This window comes from Puma concolor, chromosome B3 (assembly GCF_028749965.1).
Source record: "Puma concolor isolate L17-30 chromosome B3, mPumCon1.1.hap2, whole genome shotgun sequence".
Taxonomy (NCBI): Eukaryota; Metazoa; Chordata; class Mammalia; order Carnivora; family Felidae; genus Puma; species Puma concolor.
In genome coordinates, this window is record NC_141672.1 from 27,755,899 (window position 1) to 27,782,758 (window position 26,860).

At 40.7% G+C, this 26,860-nt stretch overlaps 1 protein-coding gene across 20 annotated transcripts in view; it reads right to left on the minus strand.

Moving 5' to 3' along the window:
- TTLL5 (tubulin tyrosine ligase like 5) overlaps positions 1 to 26,860 on the minus strand; it is a 289,561-nt gene that overhangs the window by 163,115 nt on the left and 99,586 nt on the right. For 13 of the 20 annotated variants that reach the window (XR_015252163.1, XR_015252162.1, XM_086709211.1 and 10 more), the window contains 8 exons: positions 22,671 to 22,838; positions 21,428 to 21,760; positions 16,795 to 16,915; positions 13,984 to 14,130; positions 12,530 to 12,633; positions 9,557 to 9,684; positions 6,942 to 7,025; positions 5,948 to 6,349 (listed from right to left, as the gene is read on the minus strand). Coding sequence is in view for 18 of the 20 variants with exons in the window: in XM_086709211.1 (XP_086565337.1) it covers positions 5,948 to 6,349; positions 6,942 to 7,025; positions 9,557 to 9,684; positions 12,530 to 12,633; positions 13,984 to 14,130; positions 16,795 to 16,915; positions 21,428 to 21,760; positions 22,671 to 22,838 (1,487 nt within the window). In the remaining 2 variants the exon portion in view is untranslated. The remainder of the gene's footprint in view (positions 1 to 5,947; positions 6,350 to 6,941; positions 7,026 to 9,556; positions 9,685 to 12,529; positions 12,634 to 13,983; positions 14,131 to 16,794; positions 16,916 to 21,427; positions 21,761 to 22,670; positions 22,839 to 26,860) is intronic. The other 7 variants (XM_086709217.1, XM_086709219.1, XM_086709207.1 and 4 more) reach the window with 1 other exon arrangement.

Below are 26,860 nucleotides of genomic sequence, written 5' to 3' on the forward strand. Positions count from 1 at the left end.
GCGCAGTCGGTTAAGCGTCCGACTTCAGCCAGGTCACGATCTCGCGGTCCGGGAGTTCGAGCCCCGCGTCGGGCTCTGGGCTGATGGCTCAGAGCCTGGAGCCTGTTTCCGATTCTGTGTCTCCCTCTCTCTCTGCCCCTCCCCCGTTCATGCTCTGTCTCTCTCTATCCCAAAAAAATAAACGTTGAAAAAAAAAAAAAAAAAGAAATTACCTGGGCCTCAAATTTTCTTTGTGAGAATTTTTTTAACTATTGTTTCAATTATCTTGATACTTACAGGGCTGTTGAGGCTTTCTTCATCTTTTAGTCAATTTTACATAAGTTACATCTTTGTGTTTGTCCATTTTGTATGTTTTCAATTTTATTGGAATAAAACAGTATTCTTTTTGTCACCAATGCAATATATGTACATTCTGTCGTTTTTCCATTCCTTATATTATTTACCCATGTCTTCTGTCTTTTCTTTATCAATCTCACCAGAAGTCTGTCCATCTTCTTAAGGTTTCAAAGAACTTTTGGCTTCGATATTCTCTACTGTGCTTTATTTCTGAATTCTGTGATTTTTGCCCTTATCTTTATTATTTTTTATTTAGATTTATGATGTTCTCTTTATAATGTCTAAAATTAAATATTTAGCACATTAATTTTCAGCCTTTCTTCTTTTCAAATATAAGTTTTTTTTGTTTTTTTTAATTTTTTTTTTTCTTCAACGTTTTTATTTATTTTTGGGACAGAGAGAGACAGAGCATGAACGGGGAAGGGGCAGAGAGAGAGGGAGACACAGAATCGGAAACAGGCTCCAGGCTCCGAGCCATCAGCCCAGAGCCCGACGCGGGGCTCGAACTCACGGACCGCGAGATCGTGACCTGGCTGAAGTCGGACGCTTAACCGACTGCGCCACCCAGGTGCCCCCAAACATAAGTTTTAAGGCAGTAAATTTCCCTCTAAACACTGCCTTTCGTTGCCCTCCACAAATATGGACACACAATTTTCTGATTACCATTCAGTTCTAATACTTTGACATTTACCTCCACTATGATTTCTTCTTCGACACTTTTAATTTTTTTTTTTAAGTTTTTATGTTAACTCCAGTTAACTAAACTCCAGTTCAGGTATACAATATATTGATTCAACACTTCCATGCAATACCTGGTGTTTGACTCTTAAATTTAAGGATTTGTTATATATTGTATCTTTTTGTTATCACCATTCAATTTAACTGCAATGTAGACAGAGAATGTGGCTCTGTGATACCAATTCTGTGAATTTTGTCTTATTTTATAATGTAGGACATGACTGGCTTTATGAATATATTATATGTTCTTTAGAAGGTGTTTTCTCTAATTATTGGGTACACAGTCCTATGTATGATCAATTGACAAAGTTTATCAACTTGTTTAAATGCTTTTCAAAATCAAATGCTGATTTAAAAAAATCTGTTTAGTCTATTAGTAACTGATAGAAGCACGGAAATCTCCCACTGAGACAAGGGGATTTGTAGATTCCTCATGTATCAATCTTTTTAATATATTTAGATGTTATTTTATTAAGGGCATTTAGAACTGTTTTGCCTTTCAGCTGAACTAAATAAACCTTTGCCTTCTGTCTTATGTAACTACTCTCTGTATCTATAAGAAAATTGTATATCTTTTTTTTTTTATTTTTTTTATTTTTTTTTTCAACGTTTATTCATTTTTGGGACAGAGAGAGACAGAGCATGAACGGGGGAGGGGCAGAGAGAGAGGGAGACACAGAATCGGAAACAGGCTCCAGGCTCTGAGCCATCAGCCCAGAGCCCGACGCGGGGCTCGAACTCCCGGACCGCGAGATCGTGACCTGGCTGAAGTCGGACGCTTAACCGACTGTGCCACCCAGGCGCCCCTGTATATCTTTTTTTAAAATGTTTATTTTGAAGGGCGCCTTGGTGGCGCAGTCGGTTAAGCGACTAACTTCAGCGCAGGTCATGACTCGCATTTTGTGAGCTCGAGCCCCACGTTAGTCTCTGTGCTGACAGCTCGGAGCCTGGAGCCTGCTTCCGATTCTGTGTCTCCCTCTCTCTCTGCCCCTCCCCTGCTGGTGCTCTGTCTCTCTTTCTCTCTCTCAAAAATAAACATTTAAAAAATAAAATAATAGAAAATAAAATGTTTCTTTCGGGAGAGAGGCAGAAAGAGGGGAGAGGGAGATTCCCAAGCAGGCTCCGTGCTGTCAGTGCAGAGCCCGTCATGGGGCTCAAACTCACAAACCATGAGATCATGATCTGAGCCGAAACCAAGAGTCAGATGCTTAACCGACTGAGACACCCGGGTGCCCCAAGAAACTTTTTATCTTAAAGTCTATTTTAGCATATATAATATAGCTACACCACGTTTCTTCTGGTTGGTATTTACATGGCATTTTGTTCTTCATCCTTTTACTTTCAACCACTCCTTGTTCTTCTTATCTTTAAGTGTATCTTTCTGGTAAACAGAATAGAGTTGGATTTTTAGGAAGTTCAATATGACACTCTTCTAACAAGTCCAACCCAATCAAATTTATATTTATTTGATTCTTGACATATTGGGACTTGGTTTACCATCTTTTAAGTTTCATTTCTCTTGCTTTTTCTAAGCTGCTTGCTCAATCCATTTTTCTTCTTCCCATAGGTTTAGAATTTCCATAGTTTTACTCTTTTAGTGGTGACCTTTGAAATTTCATACTGTATATTTATCTTTAAAAAGACTAAAGTTAAATAATATCTTAATCTCATTCCCAAACTATTCAATAACCACAGAAAAATTTAACTCGAATCACTTCCAGGCTGTTATTGTCATTTACTATATTGTTGTCTACTACTACTTTAAGCCATTCAGAATGTTCTCTGACCACTGTGGAAATAAGCTAAAAGCCAATTACAAGAAGTAGAGAATGCCAACTATCTGAAAATTAAACAATATACTTATAAACAATCCATGAGTCAAAGTATAAATCACAACAGAAATTGAAAAATATTTTTGAACTGACTAGCTCCTTCTGTTCCCTATCCCTCTCTGGGAAAAGTGTAAAAAAGGAAGGTTTTTTTTGTTTTGTTTTGTTTTGTTTTAAGTTTTGATAATACAGAGTATTGGAGACACTAATTTTGCTGAATTTCTCTCAAATGGGAGAAAACAGTTCAAACCAGACATTATTATTACTATTATTATTGATCTTAGAAGATTAAATCACAAAAATAACCACTCAGAATTAGCACAGACACACATACATGCACGTATTCATAATTATGACTTAGTAGACATTTGATCTCTGATTCAAGCTGCATATTACAATATCCATTTCATTTGAAATCAGATACTAATTAAGAAATATAAATTGACTACTTGCAAAACATAGCTTAGCTGTAACTCATATTAACATGGATATTACTAAAGTGTTTAAAAACTTGACCAGTAGTAAGGTATTTCCCAAACTAATCTACAGATTCAACACAATCCTATCCAAATCCCATCTGCTTATTTTTGCAGAAATTGACAAGCTGATCCTAAAGTTCGTATGAAAATGCAAGGGATCCAGAATAGTCTAAACAATATGGAAGAAAGCAACAAAGTTGGAAGAATCACTCTTGTTGATTTCAAAACTGACTACAATGCTACATAAACAAGGCAATCTGGTACTGGCATAAGACAGACATATAGAGCAGTGTAATAGAACTGAGACACCAGAAAGAAACCCTTACATTTACGATTAAATGACTTTTGACAAGGATGTCAAGGCAATTCAAAGGGAAATAACACTCTGTTTCAACAAACGGTGCTGGGACAACTAAATATACATATGCAAAAGAATACAGTTAGACCCTTATGCTGCATCATACACAAAAATTAAAGAAGACCTAAATGAAAAAAGACCTAAATGAAAGAGTCTAAACTATAAAATTCTTAGAAAAAAAAACATACATATAAAACTTTGTGACCTTAGTTTAGGCAATAGTTTTTCAGATATGATACCAAAACATAAGCACAAAAGAAAAATAGGTGTATTAGACTTCATCAAAATTAAAAACTTTTGTGCTTCAAAACAATGAAAGGATGACCAACAGAATGGGAGAAAATGTTTCAAAACCATGTATCTGACAAAGGACTTGTATCCAGAATACATAAAGAACATAACAATAAAAAACAAATGCCCCAATTTAAAAATGGGCAAAGAATTTGAATAGTTATCCAAAGAATACTGATGGCCCATAGGCCCATGAAAAGATGTTCATCATCACGTCATTAGTCATTAGGGAAATGCAAATGATAATCACAAATATGAGACACTACTTACTTCAAACCAACTAGAATAGTGGGTCAAAAAAGACAGACAATAGTTTTAGTGATAGCAAGGAGGGGAGAAATTGGAACTTTCCTGCACTGTTGGCAGCAAGATAGTGGTCACTTTGAAAAGTTTGGTAGTTGCTCAATAAAAGGAAGCATAAAGTCACTGTATGACCCAGTGATTCCACTATACACCCAAGAGAAATGAAAACATGGGTTCACACAAAAACTTGTACACAAACGTTCACAGCAGCAATATTCATAATAGCCCATAAGGGAAAACAACCCAGACGTCCATCAACTGATAAATAAATGAACAAGGTAAGGTATATCCGCCCGATGGAATACTCTTCAGCCTACCTTTCTACAAAGCAACGAAGTATTGATACATGCTACAATGTGAATGAACCCTGAAAACATTATAAGTGAAATAAGCCATTCACAAAACACCACTAACTGTACGATTCCACTTCTATAAAATGCCCAGAATAGGCAAATCCATAGAGACAGAAAGTAGTTCAGTGGTTGCCAGGGCTGGGGGGAGGAGGAAACGGGCAGAGACTGCAAATAGGTAGGGGATCTCTTTGGGGATAATGAAAATGTTCTAAAACAAGACAGTGGTGTTGGTTGCACAACTATGTAAATATACTAAAAACCACTGAGTTGCACACTTTCAAGTGGTGAATTTTATAGTATATGAATTATATCTCAATGAAACTATTATTAAAAATGGGGGGAAAACTTGACTGGTAATATGAGTCCACCTACTTCATTTAGAGTTAGATACCTTATTTTAAGAATTCTTTGGTTATTTTATTCTGGTCACACTTGACTTTTTTTTTTTTTTTTTTCAACGTTTATTTATTTTTGGGACAGAGAGAGACAGAGCATGAACGGGGGAGGGGCAGAGAGAGAGGGAGACACAGAATCGGAAACAGGCTCCAGGCTCTGAGCCATCCGCCCAGAGCCTGACGCGGGGCTCGAACTCACGGACCGCGAGATCGTGACCTGGCTGAAGTTGGACGCTTAACTGACTGTGCCACCCAGGCGCCCCCACACTTGACTTTAAATACACTGAAAAGGGGTGCCTGGGTGGCTCAGTTGGTTAAGCATCCAACTTTGACTTAGGTCATGATCTGGCAGTTCATGAGTTTGAGCCCCGCGTCGGGCTCTGTGCTGACAGCTCAGAGCCTGGAGCCTGCTTCAAATTCTGTCTCCCCCTCTCTCTGCCCCTCCCATGCTCATGCTCTGTCTCTCTCTGTCTCTCGATAATCAATAAACGTTAAAAAAAATTTTAATACACTGAAAAATAACTATCCGAATCAGAAAGAATGCATATAGCACGCTTGCAGGTCTAGGATGATCTGGGATGGAAAATCTCCTGACTAGACTATAAGCTGCTGCTATATAGAACAGTCTTATTCATCTCTGTATCCCCAGCACCTCAAAGAAGCCCTGTTTCATTTTGTAACTGAATGAACACTACTGGACCAAATGCAAGACTTCCTTAGTCTCATCAGAACAATGTGTGTGTCCCTTTGCCTTTCAAAAGAAAGGCAAAGGGAAGAGAATGCGTTGTTTTTGTTTTTGTTGTTTTTCCTTATTGGGGCTGGGGAGGAGCTAACATTGCACGCTGCCTTTCATTTTCTCACTCACCTGCCTTTGCTGAAGAGGGACGAGACAGTTTCTGGCTATAGATGTGTGCAGCACTTTGGAAAGAGGAAAAGGGGCCAATGGTGTAACTGCCTGATCGACAGCGGGGCAGGCCAGCCGGGCTTGGTACGTTCTGTGTCCCAGGATGCACGAAGGGAGAAGCACTGTCAGGGACTGTGCTCAGTACAATTGTTGGCTGGTGAGACATGCTGGGGATAGCTGGAGGAATCTGACATAAAGAAGAATGATGGCCAGGCCCCGGTGAGAGGTCAGAGGTTGTAACAATAGATGACAAGTGGGTATTGGGAATTTTCTGCAGAAGAGTAGCAGCAGGACCAGAGAAAGAAGCAGAGGAAGAATTGGTATAGACTAATTTAGCCTCTTGTTCTGCTGAAGTGGTAAGTCCTATTAAAACAAAAACAAAACAAAACAGATCATTTTAGGAAAAACTGACATAACCTCTATACAACATGAAGTAAGCATTTTTAAACATCAAAATAATCTTAGTGTAAAACAGAAATCATGAAAGATAGAGACTTTAATGAGTGTTCATCATGAACTTAGTGAATTTTGCCTACCGAGACAACCTGGCAACAGAAACAGTTTATTTTTAGTCCTTTCGAAAAGCTGGAGTCGAGACCGCCTCCATCAACCAGAGCAGGCATTTTGCACATGCTAAGGCATTAGGACAAAGTTTCTGGTAGTGACAGCTAACTCCTCTCCCTCTGCCTTTCACCCTTCAGGGGCGGGGGAGGGGGGGGAGCGGGGGGGGGAGTGCTCCGAATTTCTAAACATTAAGAAAATGAAAAGTTCTTCAGAAGGAAAACAGGTTATCAATAAATACGAGGACATTCTAATAAGACAAAGAACGCACAAAAGAACTTCTGTGGGGTAATGCCTCATGCTTTAGCCTCATTAGCTATCTCACGACTCTTTTTCTCCTCTTTTAGGGATTGATCAGAGAGCGGCAAATCTATGTAGGTTTGAAGTCACTCACGAGATAATTTATCAGAGTGAATTTCTGTTGCCTGCTGCTGTTTGGGTTGCTTTATTTTCACTTCTTCCATTGTCTCATGGTGATCTGAAACAGAAAATAAATCCTGATCAAATGCTTTCTATATAACTGTGTTTCTGAAATATAACACAACTAAATAATCAATCCCAGGGAAAACTGCACATGTCGCCACACTTTCCCAAAGCCGGCCACATCCATAGTCCTGCTGAGGGGGCAACCAACCAAAAGATTCCCAACCATCCCCAACCCCAAGCTCCAGCTAACCAAACCAGGGAAAGATACTTAAACCCAGGGCAGCCATCCATGGATGCTAACAAGCTAGGACATGCCTTCCGGGGGGGGGGGGGGGGGGGGAGGCGGAGCGGGTGGGGAAGGTATGAGCAGTCAGATGCCTCTGCCAGGAATTCAAACTAGGGAAACTAAAAAACCAAGCTGGCTGGCGGTACGCACTGGAGCAAAGAAGTCATCATACATACGGAGCAAGGCAACTACCAAGAGACAGAAAGAACAGCCCCCGTATCTGTGGGCATGATACCTGGAAACTACAATAGCTCTGTATCTTAAAGAAAACTCCTTGGTTTTACTTGAGCAAGCTGAGTGAGCTCACTTGACATAGGGTGATCAGTATGTTCAATGACAAAATCACTCTATTAAATAAATCTCCACTCTAATAAACCTTTTTTTTTTCTACCACAGAATTTTGAAACAGGACAGCTGGGGCTAACCATGTACTTGGGGAAATATTCCAAAATCTTTCTCAAGGGCTAATTCATATAAAAGCTTGAGAGGCCATTTTGCAGATCATCTTTCAGAATGAAAGAATAAGGACATATGAATTATTTGCTGCCTATCACCACCAGCAGCGGTAACACTGTCACACGTGTGTTTGTTCATGTTTGTAATCAGTCTGGATACTATCAGATGTCATCATGTTGTTTCCTTGATGGAGGCCTTCCTACTGCCTCTCTCGTTATTCTTGATAGGGACAGATCTTCTTATGTAGAGACAGTCCTTAACACATGAACCCCAGAATTTCCAGGGGCCCATTTGTACAAATAGACACCGTAGAGAACATGCTGTTAGGGCTTCCCCACTACTGTCAGGGGAGAAGTTACTACTGAATGCCAGTGTAGGCCCTCAGCTCCCCAGGTTAACACACTTTTCTCTACCCCAACTCATTACAGGGACTCCTCGGCCTCTTCAGACTCCCTTTCTCAACATTGTTCTAGGAGGAGCTTTTCAAAGCTTCCACCAGCCTTCTTCCTACATGTACTCACCCAACTCCATCCACTAGACAATAAACCTTATGTAGTCAACGTACCATGGCAGTCTGATCACTGGACAGACACCTAGCAACTATCACAATGTCTGACACACAGCAGGTGGTCGGGAAAAATGTGTAGAAGGAATGAAGAACAGATGAATAAACTAGCTTTAGAACTTAGATAAGCTAGAAAAGCTCAAAGAAGAGGGCTGGGCTGGGGACTTCTAGAAATATCGTTCCATTATACAGTGAGCTCAATATAAATAGGCTTTTGCAGACTAGCCTCTGAACCAAAATAGTTGTTAAAACATTAACACTGTTTCTTTGGGAACACTCACTCTACATTAGAAATGACCGATTATCCCGGTTATTTCCACCGTAGACTGTGGTCGTCTTAACAGCAGGGAACGAGTCTCTGTCTTTTAATCTAGTGCTTAGCACTGACAGGAATTGGTGTAGATTTCCTTCGTCTTACATTTCCACCTAGATTTTAAATGGATCTTACTTTAAGGTGCAGAGCTTTATTTATAACAGAACATCATTGCTATTTTTTTTTTCTTTATCACATGACACGAGCTAGATAGTTCGGTCCACATGAATTCCAAAATCCCCAATCATGGAATTCCCTAGCAGTGAGCTCTTTTAGAAATGGATGGGAACTTTCTGGGTTATCACAGTGACTGAAGAAAGCTAATAGCATTTAGGATGTGGGATTAAGGTTATTAGACATCCCATCAGGTACAGAACAGTCGCACACGACAAAAAATCCTTCTATCTCAAATGCCATTGCTGATGAGCTAGAGGAAGCAAAAAGTGTAACAAGAGTGGGAAATAACCATTAGGAAAGACAGAAGAGCACAGATTAAGAGCACAAGCTTTCAGCCGGGCAGACGAAAGTTCAAATTCTTGTCCCACTGCACCGTAAAAGGTACCTTTAAGCAAGTTACTCAGTCTCTTTCAGCTTCTGTTTTCTCATTTGTCAAGAAGTTGAAAAATAGCACCCACTTCATATGGTTTTTTGAAAATAAAAGTCAGATCACATCCAACAGATTATAGTAATATGAGCACTCACTAAATCTTAGCAATTATAAGTTTCTCTTGAAAAGCTCTCTGCTATTAATTTTCATGAAAAAAAAAAAAAAATCAGACCAGGTCCCTCTTCTGCTTTGAGGACAAAAATGTAATGCCTCCTCACCCCCCATTCCCCACTGCAAAATTTCACCATCTTGGAGTCTGTCAGTGTTTAGGCAGCACATTATTCTTGGCTCTCCTTTGCAGATCTCATTTTTTCACTCGTTCTTCTTATTTTTCATTAATTAACCATCATACTTACCACCCTTTGCCCTGCTATCAGAATAACTGTTGCTGTTTTTAGAACTTTTTGAGTGAGTCCCCAGGAAGACACTTGCAGACTTGTTTTTTTGGGTATAAAAAGTCAACACCTCCTCCAGTTCAGCCTCACTGAAATGAGGAGAGAAAGTATGGTCAGAACAGGAAGCTCTTCTGGAAAATCTTTCCACCAGATTTTATTATGGAAATGGAGTCAGCTGGAGAAGGGGAAAATAAAAAGTATGAGCAGAAAACTCCCTATTAATAGATGGTTAAATAGGAATACAAACAAAGCAATCTAAAAAATTTAAAGCATGATAAGGCTTTATTCATTCCAAAGTGAATTTTCTAGACACGCCGTCCAATATGGTAGCCACTAGGCATATAGGACTATTTAAATTTAAATGAATTAAAAGTAAGTACATTTAAAAATTCTTCTCAGACCAGCTGCATTTCACATACTCAGTAACTACAACACAGAAGGTTCTACTGGCAGCCATGTTCTCTAACAGAGGTCAACAAACTACACACTACAAACAACAGGAGGGGTCAAACCCGAGGAGCAACCTGTTTTTGTACGGTTCCTCACTAAAAATGGTTTTTATATTTTTAAAGAAGACTGCTATAATGACCACATATATCCCACAAAGTCTGAAATATTATCTGGTCCTTCACGGTTTGCCCACCCCACTTCCAGATAACTGAAGTGTATTCACTACAGGAGTCGCTTGTCATTTTAATTACCTATGTCAGAAATAAGACCTACCAGCATAACCATGGAAGAGCTCCCTAACCATCCAGTCCATGAAGGAAACTGAAGTACATGGTTCTAGGTCACTTCAAATATTGAAATTACCTGTCCTTTATGAACATCCACAAAATGGAAAGTATAAGGAATTTGATGAGGGCCCACGGGATTCTCCCAGTAAACATATTAGACATGGATTTTGAACACCTGTGGCAGCTTCTCAATGGCCCTTTGTATTTTTTTTCCTGGAGCCTGGCTATGTTCCAGATAAGTGGTCTTTAAATAGGCAAACGATTCCAGCATTATCACAAGGAACCTATATCCCATCTTCAGAATACATTGTAATGACCTAGGAAACCTAGGAACCCATTTCTACGAATCTCAGAGTAAACCCCAAGGTCTCAAAGTAGAGAAGGTGAAGGGCCACAAGGCAAGTACCTCAGTAACTATGACAGATCTCCCGCTGAGGTTACAAATGGGGCGAATGCCTCTGTATGTCCACGTGCTTTCTTTGGCCCTTCACAGAGAGGGGAAGGGGCGGGGGAAGGGGCAGGTTAAGGCTGATCAAAACACAAACTGCTTGATATCGCCTCTCTTACCCTTTGCCCACTTCATAATTTATGTTTCCTTGCCTGACTCCTGCAGGTATCTGGATTTACCAACCTTGACAAAGGTATCCATGTACCACCCCAAACGTAATAAAGCACTGATGATTGAACATATTTCCAACAATTGACATTTAATGTGCGATGACAGTAATAAATATGTTCCAGCATATTTTACCTCTAACTCTGTATCACTAGTTTTAGTATATATAATTCATTTCCAGCAAACAGGCCTGGTAGGGGGATACATGTCTCTCTTCAAAAAAGGTGGCTTTTCTTTTCTTTTTTTATATTGTAGGGATCTTGAAGATCCCCAAGAGGAACTAAACATTAATCTTTTAACTTTTTTTTTTAAATTTTTTTTTTGAATGTTTTATTTTTATTTTTTTTTAAGAGAGAGAGACAGAGCATGAGCGGGGGAGGGGCAGAGAGAGAGGGAGACACAGAATCCGAAGCAGGCTCCAGCCTCTGACCTGTCAGCACAGAGCCTGATGCGGGGCTCAAACTCACGAGCCGTGAGATCATGACCCGAGCTGAAGTCGGGACACTCAACCGACTGAGCCACCCAGGCGCCCCTAATTTTTTAACTTTAAATGTAGAGCCGTTTTCTGAACATAACCTCATTTTTGTTCTTTCCTGTTTTTATCATGCTGATGTGAGAAACCGTTTCTTGCTTTGTTTCTATAACTTTATTATCAATCATGTAACTCAAGACTCAAGAATGTCAACAAAATAACATGACAGTTTTGAACTCCTACAAAATGATAGATTTGTTTGCTGTGTGCTTAAGCACAAGATAGTGAGGCTATACTTAGGTCTGTACAAGGTATTAAACACAGATCAGATTGTGCTGGTGACTGATAAACCACCACCTGATTTAGCTTTATAAACCAACAAAGAATGGACTTTCTCCTGCTTTTCACTCCACAGTGACTTTGATGGTTGAAGATGAACAGGGTCACACAGATGTTTTATCCTTTATTTGAGTGGTTTTGTATGACTTTCTGTTTTGGAAAAAGTTCCCCCAGTAGGAGTCTCACAAAATTTTAAATGAAATGTTTTGTCACCTTTTCCTTTGGAAACATATTGTAAATGGACAAAATGGCCTGACTGATTTGTATCACGATAGAGCTGAATGCTGAGATTTTCAATCCTCAAAGCCAAATCTACGCATGGAGGACTGGTTCTATTTTGTATAAATTAGGTGTAACCCTCACGGTGTTGAGAAACTGCCAATTCCTCAACCCACTCAACACAGGCAAAATTTGGTCATCACCACGGCATCAGTAGGTCAGGGATAAATTCATATTCAGTCAACACTGGAAGCCTCTGACTTCAACCTTCCAAAGGGCTCTCTCTCAGCACTTCAAGTGGTGTGTACTTTGAAGGCTGTCTAGAAATACAGCCCAGATACCTAGCAGCAGTGTTTTGATAACTGAAACCATGAGGACAACAACATGATTGGCTGAGATATGGAGAGGCCAAGCCTATGAAATGCTTTCTTTCATCCTGAGAGGGATTTTACTCACATTCCTACACTAGAAACAAGGAAATATTGAGAACTGAATGGGGCAGTATGGAAGATAGAAGAAGATAGTTTTTCTTAAAAAAGAGTATCTTCTACCTTGCTTGTCTGATGAACTCCTGAAAGTTTTCTGTATTCACCCCATCTTCCTCCTCTTCCTCAAGTTTCTTCTTTGATTTCTTTTCAGCCATCTGTTCTGTTTCCTACCCAGTCCCCAACCCACAAAGGAAAACAGTAAGATAAAATGGCTCCTGATAAATGCACACTTCATCATCTGCTTTCATTACCATTGGGTTAATTTGTCTTTGCAGTAAAGACGTAATCCCTCCAGGTACTTTTGCCACCTATAAATTTGACATATTACTCTCTGCCACTGTTTCATAAAACATTTTGGAATTTCCAAATAAAGGTTGCAGAGTAAATGTAAATCCTTATCATCTTTTTGCTTTCTGCCCACAAAGCCCCTTCAGGGAAGAACTTTTCAAAGCAGCTTAGTAACATCTGTGCTCGCACTTGCAGCTTCACCGGTATGACCACAGAGATGCTGCATTTTGTTACAGTCAGGGAAAGGAAAGATCCGTCTTGGAACCTACTCCTATACCAGCATCCAAACTGAGTAAATTCTTCACTTATATAAGACATACCAAAATTCTCAACAGATCTGGAGTAAATTGCGGCCATAGGATTTTTTTATATTGCTATTCTACTAACCATTCCACACATCTATACTAGCATCACTTAAATTTCCAGGCCTCCGTTTTCCCTTTTGCAAAATGACCATACATTTTTCTCCCAAATCCTGATATTTCCAAAGCATTCTAAGACCCTTGGATATCAGATGCTTTGTAAAATATTCTAACTGAATAGTATATTTCCTGGTCTTGGTTGTAAAATGATATCACTGTCTACAATGTTCTCAAGAGCAAAGCAGAACTCTCTCAGGAAAGAAGATTATGTCATTCTATTAAATCCACAGTTCACTTGCTCTCAAACCGTCTATTTACCACTATCTACAGGCATAATGACAATGCAAATTCACATAGCCTGTGATTCATCTCAGATACCCAACCCTCAAAGGGAATTTGCCTTTTTAAAAAAAATGTTTATTTATTTATTTTTGAGGGAGAGGGAGAGAGAGAGAGAGAGAGAGAGAGCGCGCGTGCAAACAGGGGAGGGCAGAGAGGGAGACGGAGAATCTGTCTGACCACGCTGTCAACACAGAGCCTGATGAAGGGCTCAAACTCATGAACCGTGAGACCATGAGTGAGCCAAAACCAGGAGCTGGGCACTTAATCGACTAAGCCAACCAGGCGCCCTGGGAATTTGCCTTTTGATAAGCGTTAACGATGGCCACTGGGCTTTCAGAAGTAATGAGCAGCTTTTCAGATCAGCTGGGTTAAGGAGCAAGGTCTAGCTCCCTGTAACAGTTACACACAAGGGATGACGATGATGGAAAAGAGAAGGACCTCTCCACCCAGCTGGACAGTGGCTTCTAGCCTTTGCTAACAGTGCGTGGCAATCTAACACACACAAGTAACAGATGAACCACCTACCTTGTTGTACACAAGAATAAAGTCACCCAGTTGGTGGGCCAAGATTCTTCTGCGTTCCAGAAGTGCCAATCGTCGACTGGGTAATACCATCCTCATCGAGTGCTGGAGGTTACTTGATGCTCGTTTAAGGAAGCGAACCACTAGCTCCTATTAAGAGTCATGAGGGAAAGAAAGCAGGGATTGTGGGAAGCAACAGAAGATAAGGTATGAAGGATTTGCCCAAGAGAGATACGCAAAGAGGTATACTATACATTTCAACAAAAAAGACCCAGAGCAAAAACATTAGGTACAGTAAGGATACAGAAAGACAAAGCAAAAGAAACTTATTCTCTCCCCTCAAAAAGCTGGCAATCAGAAAGGCAAAATAAATACGTATACAAATTAACTACCCATTAAAGAAGTAACCGCAAAAGTATCACAACCCACATGCAAATAGTACTATCATAATTCAAAGTGTAGATACCACGTCTAACAGGGCAATCAGAGAAAACTTAAGCTTAAGGGAAAGTAGCTTTCACGGACAGGGGAAATTAAAACCATGGGAGCAGATGAAATCATCAAAGGTGAGACTGAAAAGAAAGAACAGAAATATTCATAGGAAAGAGGAGGAAGAATCAGAAACGAAAGCAAAAAACCCCATGGTAGAAACACCAGACATTTACAAACAAACAAACAAACAAAACAAAACAACAAGGAGAAAATAGTGTCATGGAGGTCAAGGGGGTTAAAAGCCCCATGTCAAAAGCTTCCAAGAGGCTGGAGCTGAAAAGGACCAAGGCCAAGACAAGGCCCAGGATCCGGCCATTGTGAGATGATTTCAAGACAATGCTTCCAGTAGAGGAAAGGGAATAGAAGGAAGAGGCTAAGAAGTGCATGGGTAATGAAGAACAGAAACCACTAATTTCAAAAGTTTAGTGATAAAGAAAAAGAAAGAACAGCTACTCTATGCTTGAGAGGTGATGGCTTCTTTTTTCCTTCCCCACGACGAAGGGGGCTGGCTGGGGGGTAGTGCACAGTGGAAAGTCATTGAAGGGGACAAAGGGCACATCTCACTTGGCATGGGGCAAGGGATTTTGAAATGTGAACAGATACCAATCAGATCATTCACATTATCACAAATGCTTCAAAGGGACATTTTGTGAGACCAGGGGCCTTAAAGATAATTGTTCCTTCCCTCTCCACCACCCCCCACAACATGAAAAAATTGCCTTAAGATGATAGATTTGGGGGACTTTCTATTAATGCACCTCCTGTGAGCTGTGACAACGAATCTCTAACCCTCACCTGGAGCAGATAGAGCAATTCTACCCCTACCTTCCTCATCAACAAGCCCACCGCCACAATCATCAGGGAATGGGTTAGGGTTTGCTCTCTAGATATACTTTCACACAGGAACGCACAGAACTGGTATTAGGTTTTGCAGTGATGATCCTAAGCATTCTTGTAACAAACCCCATTGAAATCCTGTGTGAATTCCAAGCCAGCACTTACAGCGGTTACTCTCTTCTGAGCTATTTTTTTATCCCTTGCATTTGATTTCCATTCATTGTCCTCTGGTGCTCATTTCCTCCAGCATAAAGGATAACCAGAGGGTTGGATCATACGGTTCTACTCTGCTATCTCTACTATAGGGTGGTTTAAGCTGTTATATTAAAATATTATTTTTTCACAGTGGAGCAGACAAACTGACTCTCAAAAAGGCAGGTTCAATTTTCCACTTGGAAAGAGGAGAGCTAACATTTTCCACTGACAGTCGAAGGATTATTCACAATGCACAAGGTTTTATCTCTGGGTTGTATTGGCTACTTTACTCTCACAAGTTGTTTTCTGGGATGTCCATCACGTTTTCATAATAAGCCTGGCATATCACATGCCTCTTGCATGTGGAGAACTGAACATTATGGTAGGGTCACCACCGAGATGGACAAAGGATGCAGACTTCTCAGCCTTAAAAGTCGCTCTCTTTGCAGTGACAGATCCCTGTGGTTAAAAGGCAAAGAAGGGCTACGGCTTCTTCTATAAGCGTTGGTCTTACCAAAGAGCGTGACGTTCCTGATCCTTCCAATTCAAAAAGAAAACCAAACCTTGCTAGAATATTAAATTCTAGGCATGTTCAAATGACTGACACACAGCAAAAATTATGACACGGTTTGTTTCCAGTCATCTCAGAATTTTATAAAATTTTAACTAGTAGAGAAATAAAGTTAACATGGAGGATGGTACATTCTTAGAGGGCCTATGACAAAGCATTGGTTTTCAGAGTGAACGTGACCCCTTAGGACACAAAACAAATACCTTGTGATGCACAGGAACGATAGAAAACCAAATAATGTACAACTGTAACATCAGGGCTCAAGTTCTAGTCTCACCACACACAAGCTGTGGGACCACAGGCAAATTACCTCCCTGCTCCAGGCCTTTGTTTCTGCATCTACAAAATGGGGATGACAGTGCCTACATCAAAGAGTTCAGACAACGTGAAGTTGCTTGAGAAAGGGCTCTAGGTTGTTATTCTTTTGGGGGGCTTTGCACAGGGCCTGACATGTAATGAGCAATCAGTTTCCATTTCCAGAATGAAATAAACTGATGCCCTCAACACACAGTGTGATGAACATGGCCCCAGGTCAAGGAGCCAGTTCACATTAAAGTAAGAGAAATCCATCAACTATAGTGAAGAACAATTCTTTCACCGGAAGAATATAATGCTCTTCACCCTTGGGGGGAAAAATGGAAGAAGAAGAAGAAGAAGAAGAAGAAGAGGAAAGAAAAGAAACAGGGCAAGTAAAAAGGTTCCAACAAGAAGAGCCTCACCATCTGTTCATCCTCTTTGGCAGCCCAACTGGCACTGAACGTCTGACCTCCACTGTCTTTCATCAGGCGAATCTGAACATGCTGGAGATAGGCAGAGAACGCTCTTCGGGCCTGCACTTTGCTATAGAAATCCAAAACAACATACCGTTACGAGACAGAATGGTAAGCCTACCAAATGTGTACCTGCCTCATTCAAAGCGGGCTCTGAGGATCCTCCTATTAGGAAGGCTAAAAAAAATGAAGCCCATCATGCAGTCATTGACTAAAGATTCCTTCTACACAGTGCATGAGGTGTTTTTTTTTTCCTATTAACAGAATCAAAGATGGAGAATCCTATTTATTTTCTCATTATTAACAGAGGGGAAAAAACCAAACAGGAATAGGAAATCAGGTTTCCTATTCTTACACCTTATCTCTGAACTTTTTAACAACTTTCCTGGGGGAGATGGGCAGGCAAAGTATTGAATCTTCACAAGAACCTTTGCATTCATGTGGAAAGGTTTTCCTGCCTTGGAGGCCCAAAGTATATACTTATCAGTTGGTGCAAAAGTATGCTTTTGCTATGGCAACTAATATTTCTGGTGTGCAAAAGCCTCCGAAGCAGGAAATCGATAAATCCTACAAAGGAACTTTTGAGACCAAATCTTCAAGTCCTGCTTTTCTCAACTACAAGACAGGAATGGCAAGAGCCCAGAACAAATGAGTGAGGTCCAAGAGAGTTTGGCGTAGATGAACTGACAGGCTGGGACGAGCCCAGATGTTCAGTGGGAAAACAAAATCTTTACATGTAGTAAAAAAAAGCACCTCAGCGACATCACTGGAGAACTCAGCTGATTTCTGCTTGGTGCACTAGGCTGGAAACAAGGAAATCTGTTGAAGCTACAGTTTAGAAGACAGAAAGGCCAGAGACACACTGATGATTTTCACTTCAGCTGCTAATTGTAGCGGATCTGTTTTCCTTCAGGAGAGATTTTGGTTACTTCAGCTGATCGGCCTTCTGACACTCCAGCCAGAATTACATCAGCGAAGATTAGGGCCCAACACAAACTTTGTTTACAATCCTCACACATGCAATCACTGAATGCTTTCTATTCACTGTTCCTCCAAAGTTAGGATGAAGGACTTGACCAGAGTGAACTGGACATCCTAACAGGGTCTAGGTCTAACCTCTGCGTATGTGCTGGACGGACCGAAGAGGAGGGGAGTCAGGTTGGAAGCAGATTTGCTCTTGAGAGTTTAATATAGAAGATCTTCGAAGCATAAAATACAAGTAAGGCTACATGTTTCTAACTAATGGGGATGGTTTATGGGAGCACAGTATGATTCTGAAAAAACAAATTTCTATTTTCAAATGTTTCTCAACAAGGACACTTATATTCTTGTTCACCTGGAGACCACTTTCCCCTCAACCATTTACCTCCACAACAAACTATTTGCAAGACAAAACAAATGACAAAAATTCTTAATTTTCATCCACAAATTCACTTGCTACCTAATGAGGTAGAAATGGCATGTTTCACATATCTCCCAAGTAGCAGAATACCTCATTTTATTAATCATTCCTCTAACGCTGAAACGTGAAGGTCTGTTGGATAAGGGAGATGTCACTTCGAAGTTGACATTTCAATCGTTATTTTGTTGTAAGTCATTGCCACAAATCAAATGAACAAGTATGGAGGTTTCCATTTCTATAAACCTTATTGAAGGGACCCCTGGGTTGTTAATTCTGAGACTGCCCCCAAGATACTTGGACACACTGGTTGGCTAGGCATTTTCAACATACCAAAAAAGATGAAAGAATGAAAGCTAGAAATGATTTATACCAGTGAAACTTGGTTTTAAAACCATAAAAGCTTATATGGATCCTCAGTATAAAAAATACACAACTAAAGGCTGGGGCCTGGAGTCTCGAATCCTTGCCACGACCTCCCTGAGACCCCTCAGTAGCCACTGAGGTGCCCCACAGAATCATGGGTAGCTACAGGGAACAGAGTCTGAAAACCACTCATTTGCATTAACACACCAGGCAACTACAACAGTTTACTCAGTGAAAGTCAGATCCATAAGATTTATGAAGAAATCATTTATTTCTACAACAGCTAAGTAGAATGTTATTGCTGGAAAGGGCCTCGGAATACAATCCAGTGGTTTTCAAATGTTCTATTTCAACTCAGTGGAATCCTTTTTCCCCCTCAGAAAGCACAGTCCGAAAAACATTTGTCTAACCTTATACCTTGGCCTGAAAGAAAAGGAAACTGAGGCACGGAGAAGCTCTCTGACTGGCCGCCATGATCACACAGCCAGCTGGGAATCACTAAAAAGTGAAGAGAGAGTCCAGGTCTCCCAACAGTTCAGTGAGCTCTCAACTAACAGACTCTTCCAAACCGTAACTCCATCTGCATACCTCCCCAAACCCCGACGTCACCCGCCACCCATGCAATATAAGAACTGCCCTCTAACTTAGAAAATAAAGGCCATCGTGCATAAATACGTAAACTCCTTTCCTCTTTAACTTCTAACTACTACACTCAGCCCATAGTGCTTTCTTTCTGACTTAACAGGAAGAGAGACCCCTCCAGTGGCCTCTTTCGCCTTCCTTTGGGGTCCTTCTCTATCAATATCCATTTCTGTATCTCTGGTCTTCTTACCATCAAATCCTTCCCCTCGTCTATAAATAAGCTTCAGAATCCCCATCGTTGGGAAAAAAAAAAAAAATCCTTTTCTCTTAGCTCACTCCTCACTCTCTCTGATGTGTTCTCATCTTCTTTTCATTGCCAAATCCTCTGAAAAAGTTAGCTTGCACTTGCTTTCTTATTTCTCAACTCGTAATTTCTCACAACTCAGAGGCTGGCCCTATGTCAGAAATGCAGGAGTCTCTTCTCACTCTTCACGCTCTCTCGGGCCGTCTGAAGCATGCTACAGCTTGGAACTCTCATTCTGGAGAGTTCTACCACACTCCCACCCCCTACGCTGATGCTTACCTCTCTAGCTGCTAGTTCCTATCTCTTTACTATTAAACACCGGTTTTCCCCAGGGCTCAATTCTCCTCCTTTTCTCCAGTCTATGCTTGCTGGACTAAATGAATTGGACAAGTTCACTAACTCTGAAGTTCTTAACTATCAACTGCCCGATCCTGTTCAACTCTTACCCTCAAAGTGATATCTTCACCTATCCGCTGAGCAACTTCATCCCAGAGCCCTCCCTCCGCCTCACCGTGCCCCAACTGAAACATCATTTTTATCCTGAAACCAACTCCTATGCTCCTTAAGTGGACTGATGGCATCGCCAAGTTGTTACATTTGGAAAAATCCAGCCTCTCTGGAGTTCTTACATCTACAGAGACCAAGCCCTGCCAATTTTAACCTGCAAATTTCATCTGGTCCATCCCATTCCCTCCATTCCTATAGTCGTGGCTCTGGTCAAGGCCTTCATCTTTCTGGCTCTGGACTACTGTGACAGCCCCTAACTCACCTTTCTGCCATTAGTTCTCCTCTTATCAATCACTGCCCCACAATGCACCTGGAATTTACTTTCTAAATCAAGGTCTGACCATAGCATTCATCTGCTTAAAAATTATCCGTTTAGAAAATACAGTCCCAGTTCCTCTTAAACCCCTTTGTGATCAAATGACATCCAATTATTTAGTCGTATCTCTTACTGCACACTTCTCTCTGTGTAACTCCACTACGCTAACCCAGGTTTCTCAAACTCGCCAAGCTCATTCCAATTTCAGGGCCTTCAGACTTGCTTGTCTGCCTGGGACATTCTGCGCCCTGATATTCCATGACTTGGCTCCTTCTCATCATTCAGGACTCACCTCAAAGGTTACCTCTTCATGCCTGAACATGACAATCTAAAGAAACCCTCCGCCCAATTACACTCTAACACTACAACCTGTTCTTTCTGCATTGCACTACTTACTCCCTGAAACTACCTTGTTTCTTTGTTTACCGTCAGTACACCCCCCAAGACCGTAAGCCCCACGAGCCTGTCTTGGTTTCTACTGTAACACTACCATAGCCTAGCACATTCCCGCACAGGGCAGGTGCTCAATAAACTTCTGTTGAAGGGCTGAATGAATGACTAGACTATCATATCTCTCTGCCTTTATTTCCTCTCCTGGCACTTCCACACTTAGCTGTCACCTCTCGGCCCTCGTGGCATCCTACTCATCCGCCAAAGCCTGATTCAAATATTGCCACCTCCCTAATGTCTCTCTAGGCCTCCCAGGCAAGATCAGTCACTCTGTTTTCTGTATTTAAGATACAGAGCGCTTTGTCCATACTGGCGCCCCCGCTCTTTAAGGATCCCTACCCAAAACCGTGAGCTGCTTGAACTCTGTGCTTTTAGTGACTGACACTCCAGCCCAACAAATATTTGTTGGGCCAGGGAGACCTGGGTATGGATTGCAGCGCTATACCTTGGCCAAGTAACTCCTCTTGACAATTATTAATATTCAAAACAACATCAAAAGTAATGACATTCTTCCTTAGTAACAATAATAACAAAATCAGAGTCATTACTTCCCAGGACCACTGTCAGAAAAGGAAAATGGCTGTAGAGCCATCAGCCCAGGACCTGGTACACAATACAAGTCATTGGTTTTACTATTACAACTACAAAAGGTACATACCTAAGATTGCCGTTATCTTGCAGAATCTGCATCAGGTTAAATTTAGGCTCTGGCTCCTGAGTCTCAATTTTGCAGCACTGTTCACCTTTATTGTTCCATTCAGAAACTTTCGCGGCATTTTCTTTGGGTGAATTTTCTACCATAACAGTCAGTGGGGGGGTGTATTTGGCTTGACTTTCCCCGAGGGACCCTGCAGACTCCTCCTGGGAAGACTCCTGTTCTTCATCTTCGTCGTCTAATGCAACTTCTTCCTCCTCTTCACTCTCTGTCTCGGTTTTAACATTCATTTCAGCTGGTTGAGTGATCACTAAATGCGAAGAATCACTAATGTTGCTGAAAAAAGATTAAATTTTCCTCTCTCCCAATACCTTCTTTTTATCTTTTTAATAAAATCCCATTTCTAAATCAGACCACAATAGAGGCACAACATCAACAGCACACACATGCCACTCTACAGTCTTACATATTTCAAAAGCCTACAATGACCTCCATTAGAGTTCACGTTCCTCACCATAATACCAACGGCTCTCTCTCAACGTCAGGCAAACATGTTGGGTAGAGTAATCTATCTCTACAGTGTGTTGGAGGTTTTCAGAAGGGCACAAGGAGCAGGGGAACATCGTTCTATCCTATGTTTATTCATTACCTTTCTCTTTCACCAACTTGGAAGGTCTGTGAGGACAAGGACTATACCTTTTTTATTCACCAATGAAACCCTAGTGACCAACATGCCTGATACAGGTGCTCAACAAAGGAGGGAAAGAGCGGGCGGGCGGGTGGGGGGAAGGAAGTCAGTCCATCAATCATGACAAACAGACCTATGACATGGGAGCATCTTGGAGAGAAACACATTCCTCTTTGTTCATGTTTAAAATATTTATATGATCTGGCAATGTCAAGGGATGAACCAGCTTTAATACCTAATTATGAAAAACCTGAACAACAATGCTCAGGGTTCCATTAAACTTCAGCTAAAGTGTTTCTTTCTACTGATTTATCTCTACATCTCAAGTATTTAGACATGGGCCAAAACGTATGTGCTTCAGTTATTCCCCAGCACAAATACTATAGACTGGAAGATTTAGAAACTTCCAACCCTTTTGAAATTAAGTTTCAGAGAAAAAGACTACGCAGAAAAATTAAATGTATGCATGAGGAAGGTTCTGATTCATTAAGTATGAAGTAAGAAGCTGATCAACTGGGCCTGGCAGGACCCGGACAGTGGAGTTTGGCGTAAGCTCACCAGCAGGTACCTGGGTATTTTGGCCTCATTGCCCTCAATCTGCCATTCCGTCGTCGACGTTTCCGCACCTCCAAAGACAGGAGCTTCCTCTCATAGAGGGCAGCGTGCAGTTTGGCCTTGGAGTTCATACTCTCCACCTTCAATTCCGGTGCTCCGTCAGCAGCCAGTCTATGGAAAAAAAACAATATGGTTGCTACAGCCTTCAGAAAGCTCTCCTTTATTCCAAGGCTAAGCTTGACAGAATTCTGTAACCACAACAGGTTGGGCATAGTATGTCTACTGAATTCTAAAAAGTTTGACAGAAAAATGGGAATACTGGAATTGGAATCTACATTAAAACTTCCCTAAGGGCCTGTCTGAATTTAGTAAATATTCTGAACAAAAACATATCTGAAAACAATGTTTAAGTGTTTTTAAAGTATTCAGTCAGGCTGGCTGACGGTTTACCGCAAAGACCATAAAGTGCCACCCAACACCTTATACCTAGGGATGACTGGGAGATACTGGCAACGCTTTCATTCTTAAGCTGGGTGGTGGCTAGAGGTGTTTGTTTTATTGTTACTCATTATAGTTTACTCAGACTTATACAAATATTCTTCCAATGTATACGCTATTTAATAAACACAAATTTAGCAGAAGTTGAGACAAGGGGAGGAACGTTTGATAGCCTGTGAATATGGTAGCCCAGAGCTAAGACTTATGGCGGAAAGTCTCAGTCAAAAGTTACCAAGACCCCGAGGCACACCAAGTCTCAAACATTCCAACAAAAGGAACTCTCCTCCCTAAGAGTCTACTTAGTTACAGGAGGAGATAGGGGGAGGTGGTAGGGACTCTCCAGCTGGTGATTACAGGTCAGGAGTTAGTGTCAGAGGCACAGACAAGGGAAGGCAGCAGATGGTGGACAAAGCCAAGTTCAATCAGGTCATGAACGGGAAATGGGGTGGACAGAGGATGGCAGCAGCTACATTAGGCATTAAAGTACGATAAATCATAAGTTAGGGAAGTGACTGGTATCAGGCCCAATCCAAACAAGGACTGGGAAAAGTACTGGGCAGGCAAAGCTAACTAGGTCAGCAAAGACAGAGAGGGATCTTGGTCAATGGGTCAGAAAAGAAGTGCCCATGTCAGTGTCTAAACCAGGCAGCTAACTCTGAATACTCAGAATGTAAGATCTAACTGGTTGGCTCTGAATTCTCTCTCTTGAACTCCCTGGAACTCAAATTGTATTCCCTTTGAGGTCAAGGGACCTCAATTCTCTGAGAGTTTTCAATCTCTAAGCATGATGGAAAGACTGTGTCTTTTGGTCTATTTAGGTGTTTTAGGGATTTCTGAGTAGATAAACTGGACAGTAAATCTTCTAGAATCTTTCTCGCTAGAGCAGGAAATTGAGCCAAGAATAGAGATGGTCCTGACACATGGGGGCAGACACCGGAAGCAAATTAATAAACTTTAAAAATAGTTCCAAGTTCAAAGCGAGCTTACCATAGTCCCAAAAACTGAACACTGCACCCCCCCACACACGCATGTAGTTGTGAAAATAGATTTTTAGCCAGTTAAAGAAAATGAAACAAAACTAACATTTGAAAATAACAACTATGAGCTTCTAAGAAACCCTGAATAGACCAATAAGTTCTAAGTATTACATGGGATGGAGGTAGGGAACGATGGAGAAATTATGAATCTGATAAACAGAATTAATAGTTCTATACGGGTAAAGACCAGGCTTGCGTGTCAGTCACTGGATCAGAAATGGTCCTGAGACTGCCCAGCACATAGCTGACATACCATTAATATTTTTAAATAAACAACTGAATTCACTGTAAGTAAATTATAACACCTTTTAGCTACATCTACCTCATTTTATTTTTCTAACATTGTATTCTGAAAATATTTTTTTTTTAATTTTTTTTTTTCAACGTTTATTTATTTTTGGGACAGAGAGAGACAGAGCATGAACGGGGGAGGGGCAGAGAGAGGGAGACACAGAATCGGAAACAGGCTCCAGGTTCTGAGCCATCAGCCCAGAGCCTGACACGGGGCTCGAACTCACGGACCGCGAGATCGTGACCTGGCTGAAGTCGGACGCTTAACCGACTGCGCCACCCAGGCGCCCCTGTATTCTGAAAATATTTACACAAACAGAAAAGTTTTAAGAACTGTACAGCAGCCAGCCATGTACCCATTGCCTAGTTTCTGAAATAAATATATTGCTATATTTGTTTCAGCACATATATATCCAACCATCCCTTCTTCTATTCATCCACCAATCCATTTAATTTTTAAAGCATTTCAAAGTTACACACAGATGTCAGTGCACTTTGTACCTAAATGCTTTAACATGCACATCGTTAGTAGCTAGAGTTCAGTATTTGTTTTATGGGTATTTGTTTTTGGTGTTTTGGTTTATTGTTTCTGTTTAGTTTGTTTGTTGGTGAGCTAAACACCATATACAGTGAAATACCCAAATACTATAATGCCCATTTGTGATTCTGACAAATGCCTAGAACCATGTAACCCGAGCTCTAACATTACCACCCCCTCAGAAAGTTCTCACGAAGCTTCCCAGTCAATCCCTCCCTCACAATCCTAAAGGAGACCACTCTCCTAAGTTGTTTCGTTACATATTCGGTTTGCCTACTCTAGAACTTCTTAAAAATGGAATTGCACAGTATGAACTCTTATAAGTTTCCTTTCATTCTGCCTGTTTTTGAGATTCATCCACGTGATGTGTATCCATACTTATGCCTTTGTATGGCTCAGGATTAGTCCACTCTATGAATAATCCACAGTTCACCTACTCTCTGGTTATCGGACCCCTAGGTTGTTTCCAGTTTGGGAATATTATGAATGAAGCTGCTATGGACATTTTTGTACAAGTCGTTTTGTGGTTACGTTTTTCATTCCTTCTGGGCAGAGATCTCAGCACGGAGCTTTCAAGGCTAGCAAACTGCCAGACCCCTCCTAAAGAACTCGTACCAGTTTCTGCTGCCAACGACAATGCACCAGAGCTCCATTAGCTCCACACCATCTGATGCTGTCCGTCATTTTCAGGTTGTTCCCAGCTTTACTGAGCTGTCACTGACAAATAAAATTGTAATGTATTTAAAGTGTACAACACAATGACATAATGCGAGCCATTCTGCTGGATTTCAGTGGTATCTCGTAGTTTAACTTGCAATTCTCTGATAACTAATGGTGTTAAGCACGTTTTCATGAACATACTGGCCACTCACATACCTTCTTTTTGAAGTGTCTGTCCAAATATTTTACCCATTTGTAAGAGGGCTGTCTTCTAATTTTTCAGTTATAGGAGTTTGTCATACTCTCTAGACACCAGACCTTTGTTTGATGAATATCTTCACCCGGTTTATGGCCTGCCTGGTCACTTTCCAAACAGTATGGGATGATGATAATTTTGAGGAAATCTAGCTTATCATTTTTTCTTTTTGGGTACCACTTTCTGCGTCATGTTTAAAACTTTTGCCAAGCCCAAAGTCCCAAAGACACTGTCCTAGATTTTCCTCAAGAAATTTTATCGTAAGAGCTTTTCTGTTTATGTCTCTGAATCATCACTAATTTTTCTGGGAGACAGGGGCTGAGGTTCAGTTTTAAAAGTACAATATCCAGTTCCAGTCCTATTTGTTAAAAAGTTTCCTTTCCCCATTGGATTACTTTGGGCCTTTTGATACAAGTCAAGTGACCACATAAATATAGGTCTGTTTCTGGACTCTCTTTTCTGTTCAACTTGCCACAGTTTTGATTACTATAACATTGTAGTATTTCTTTAAGTAAGGTACCCTAAGTCTTTTTCAAGATGACTTTGAATACTCTCAGTCCTTTGTATCTCCACATACAAAAACAAAAAAAAACTTAAAGTCAATTTCTGCTTTGGTGAAGAAAAATACAGTGGATTTCTACAAAAAAAAAAAAAATCTCTCTCTATATATATACTGGAATTATTATATATACACACACACACATATATATGTATATATATTATATATATATATACAATACATATACGTGTATATATACTGGAATAATGTATCAGATCTTTAGATCAATTTGGGCAGAACAGACACTTTTTGCAATATTCAGTCTTCTAATCCATGAACATCACATATCTCCCCACTTATTTAGATCTTCTTTCATTTATTTCAGTAATATTTACTGAATATTTAGCTTTTACT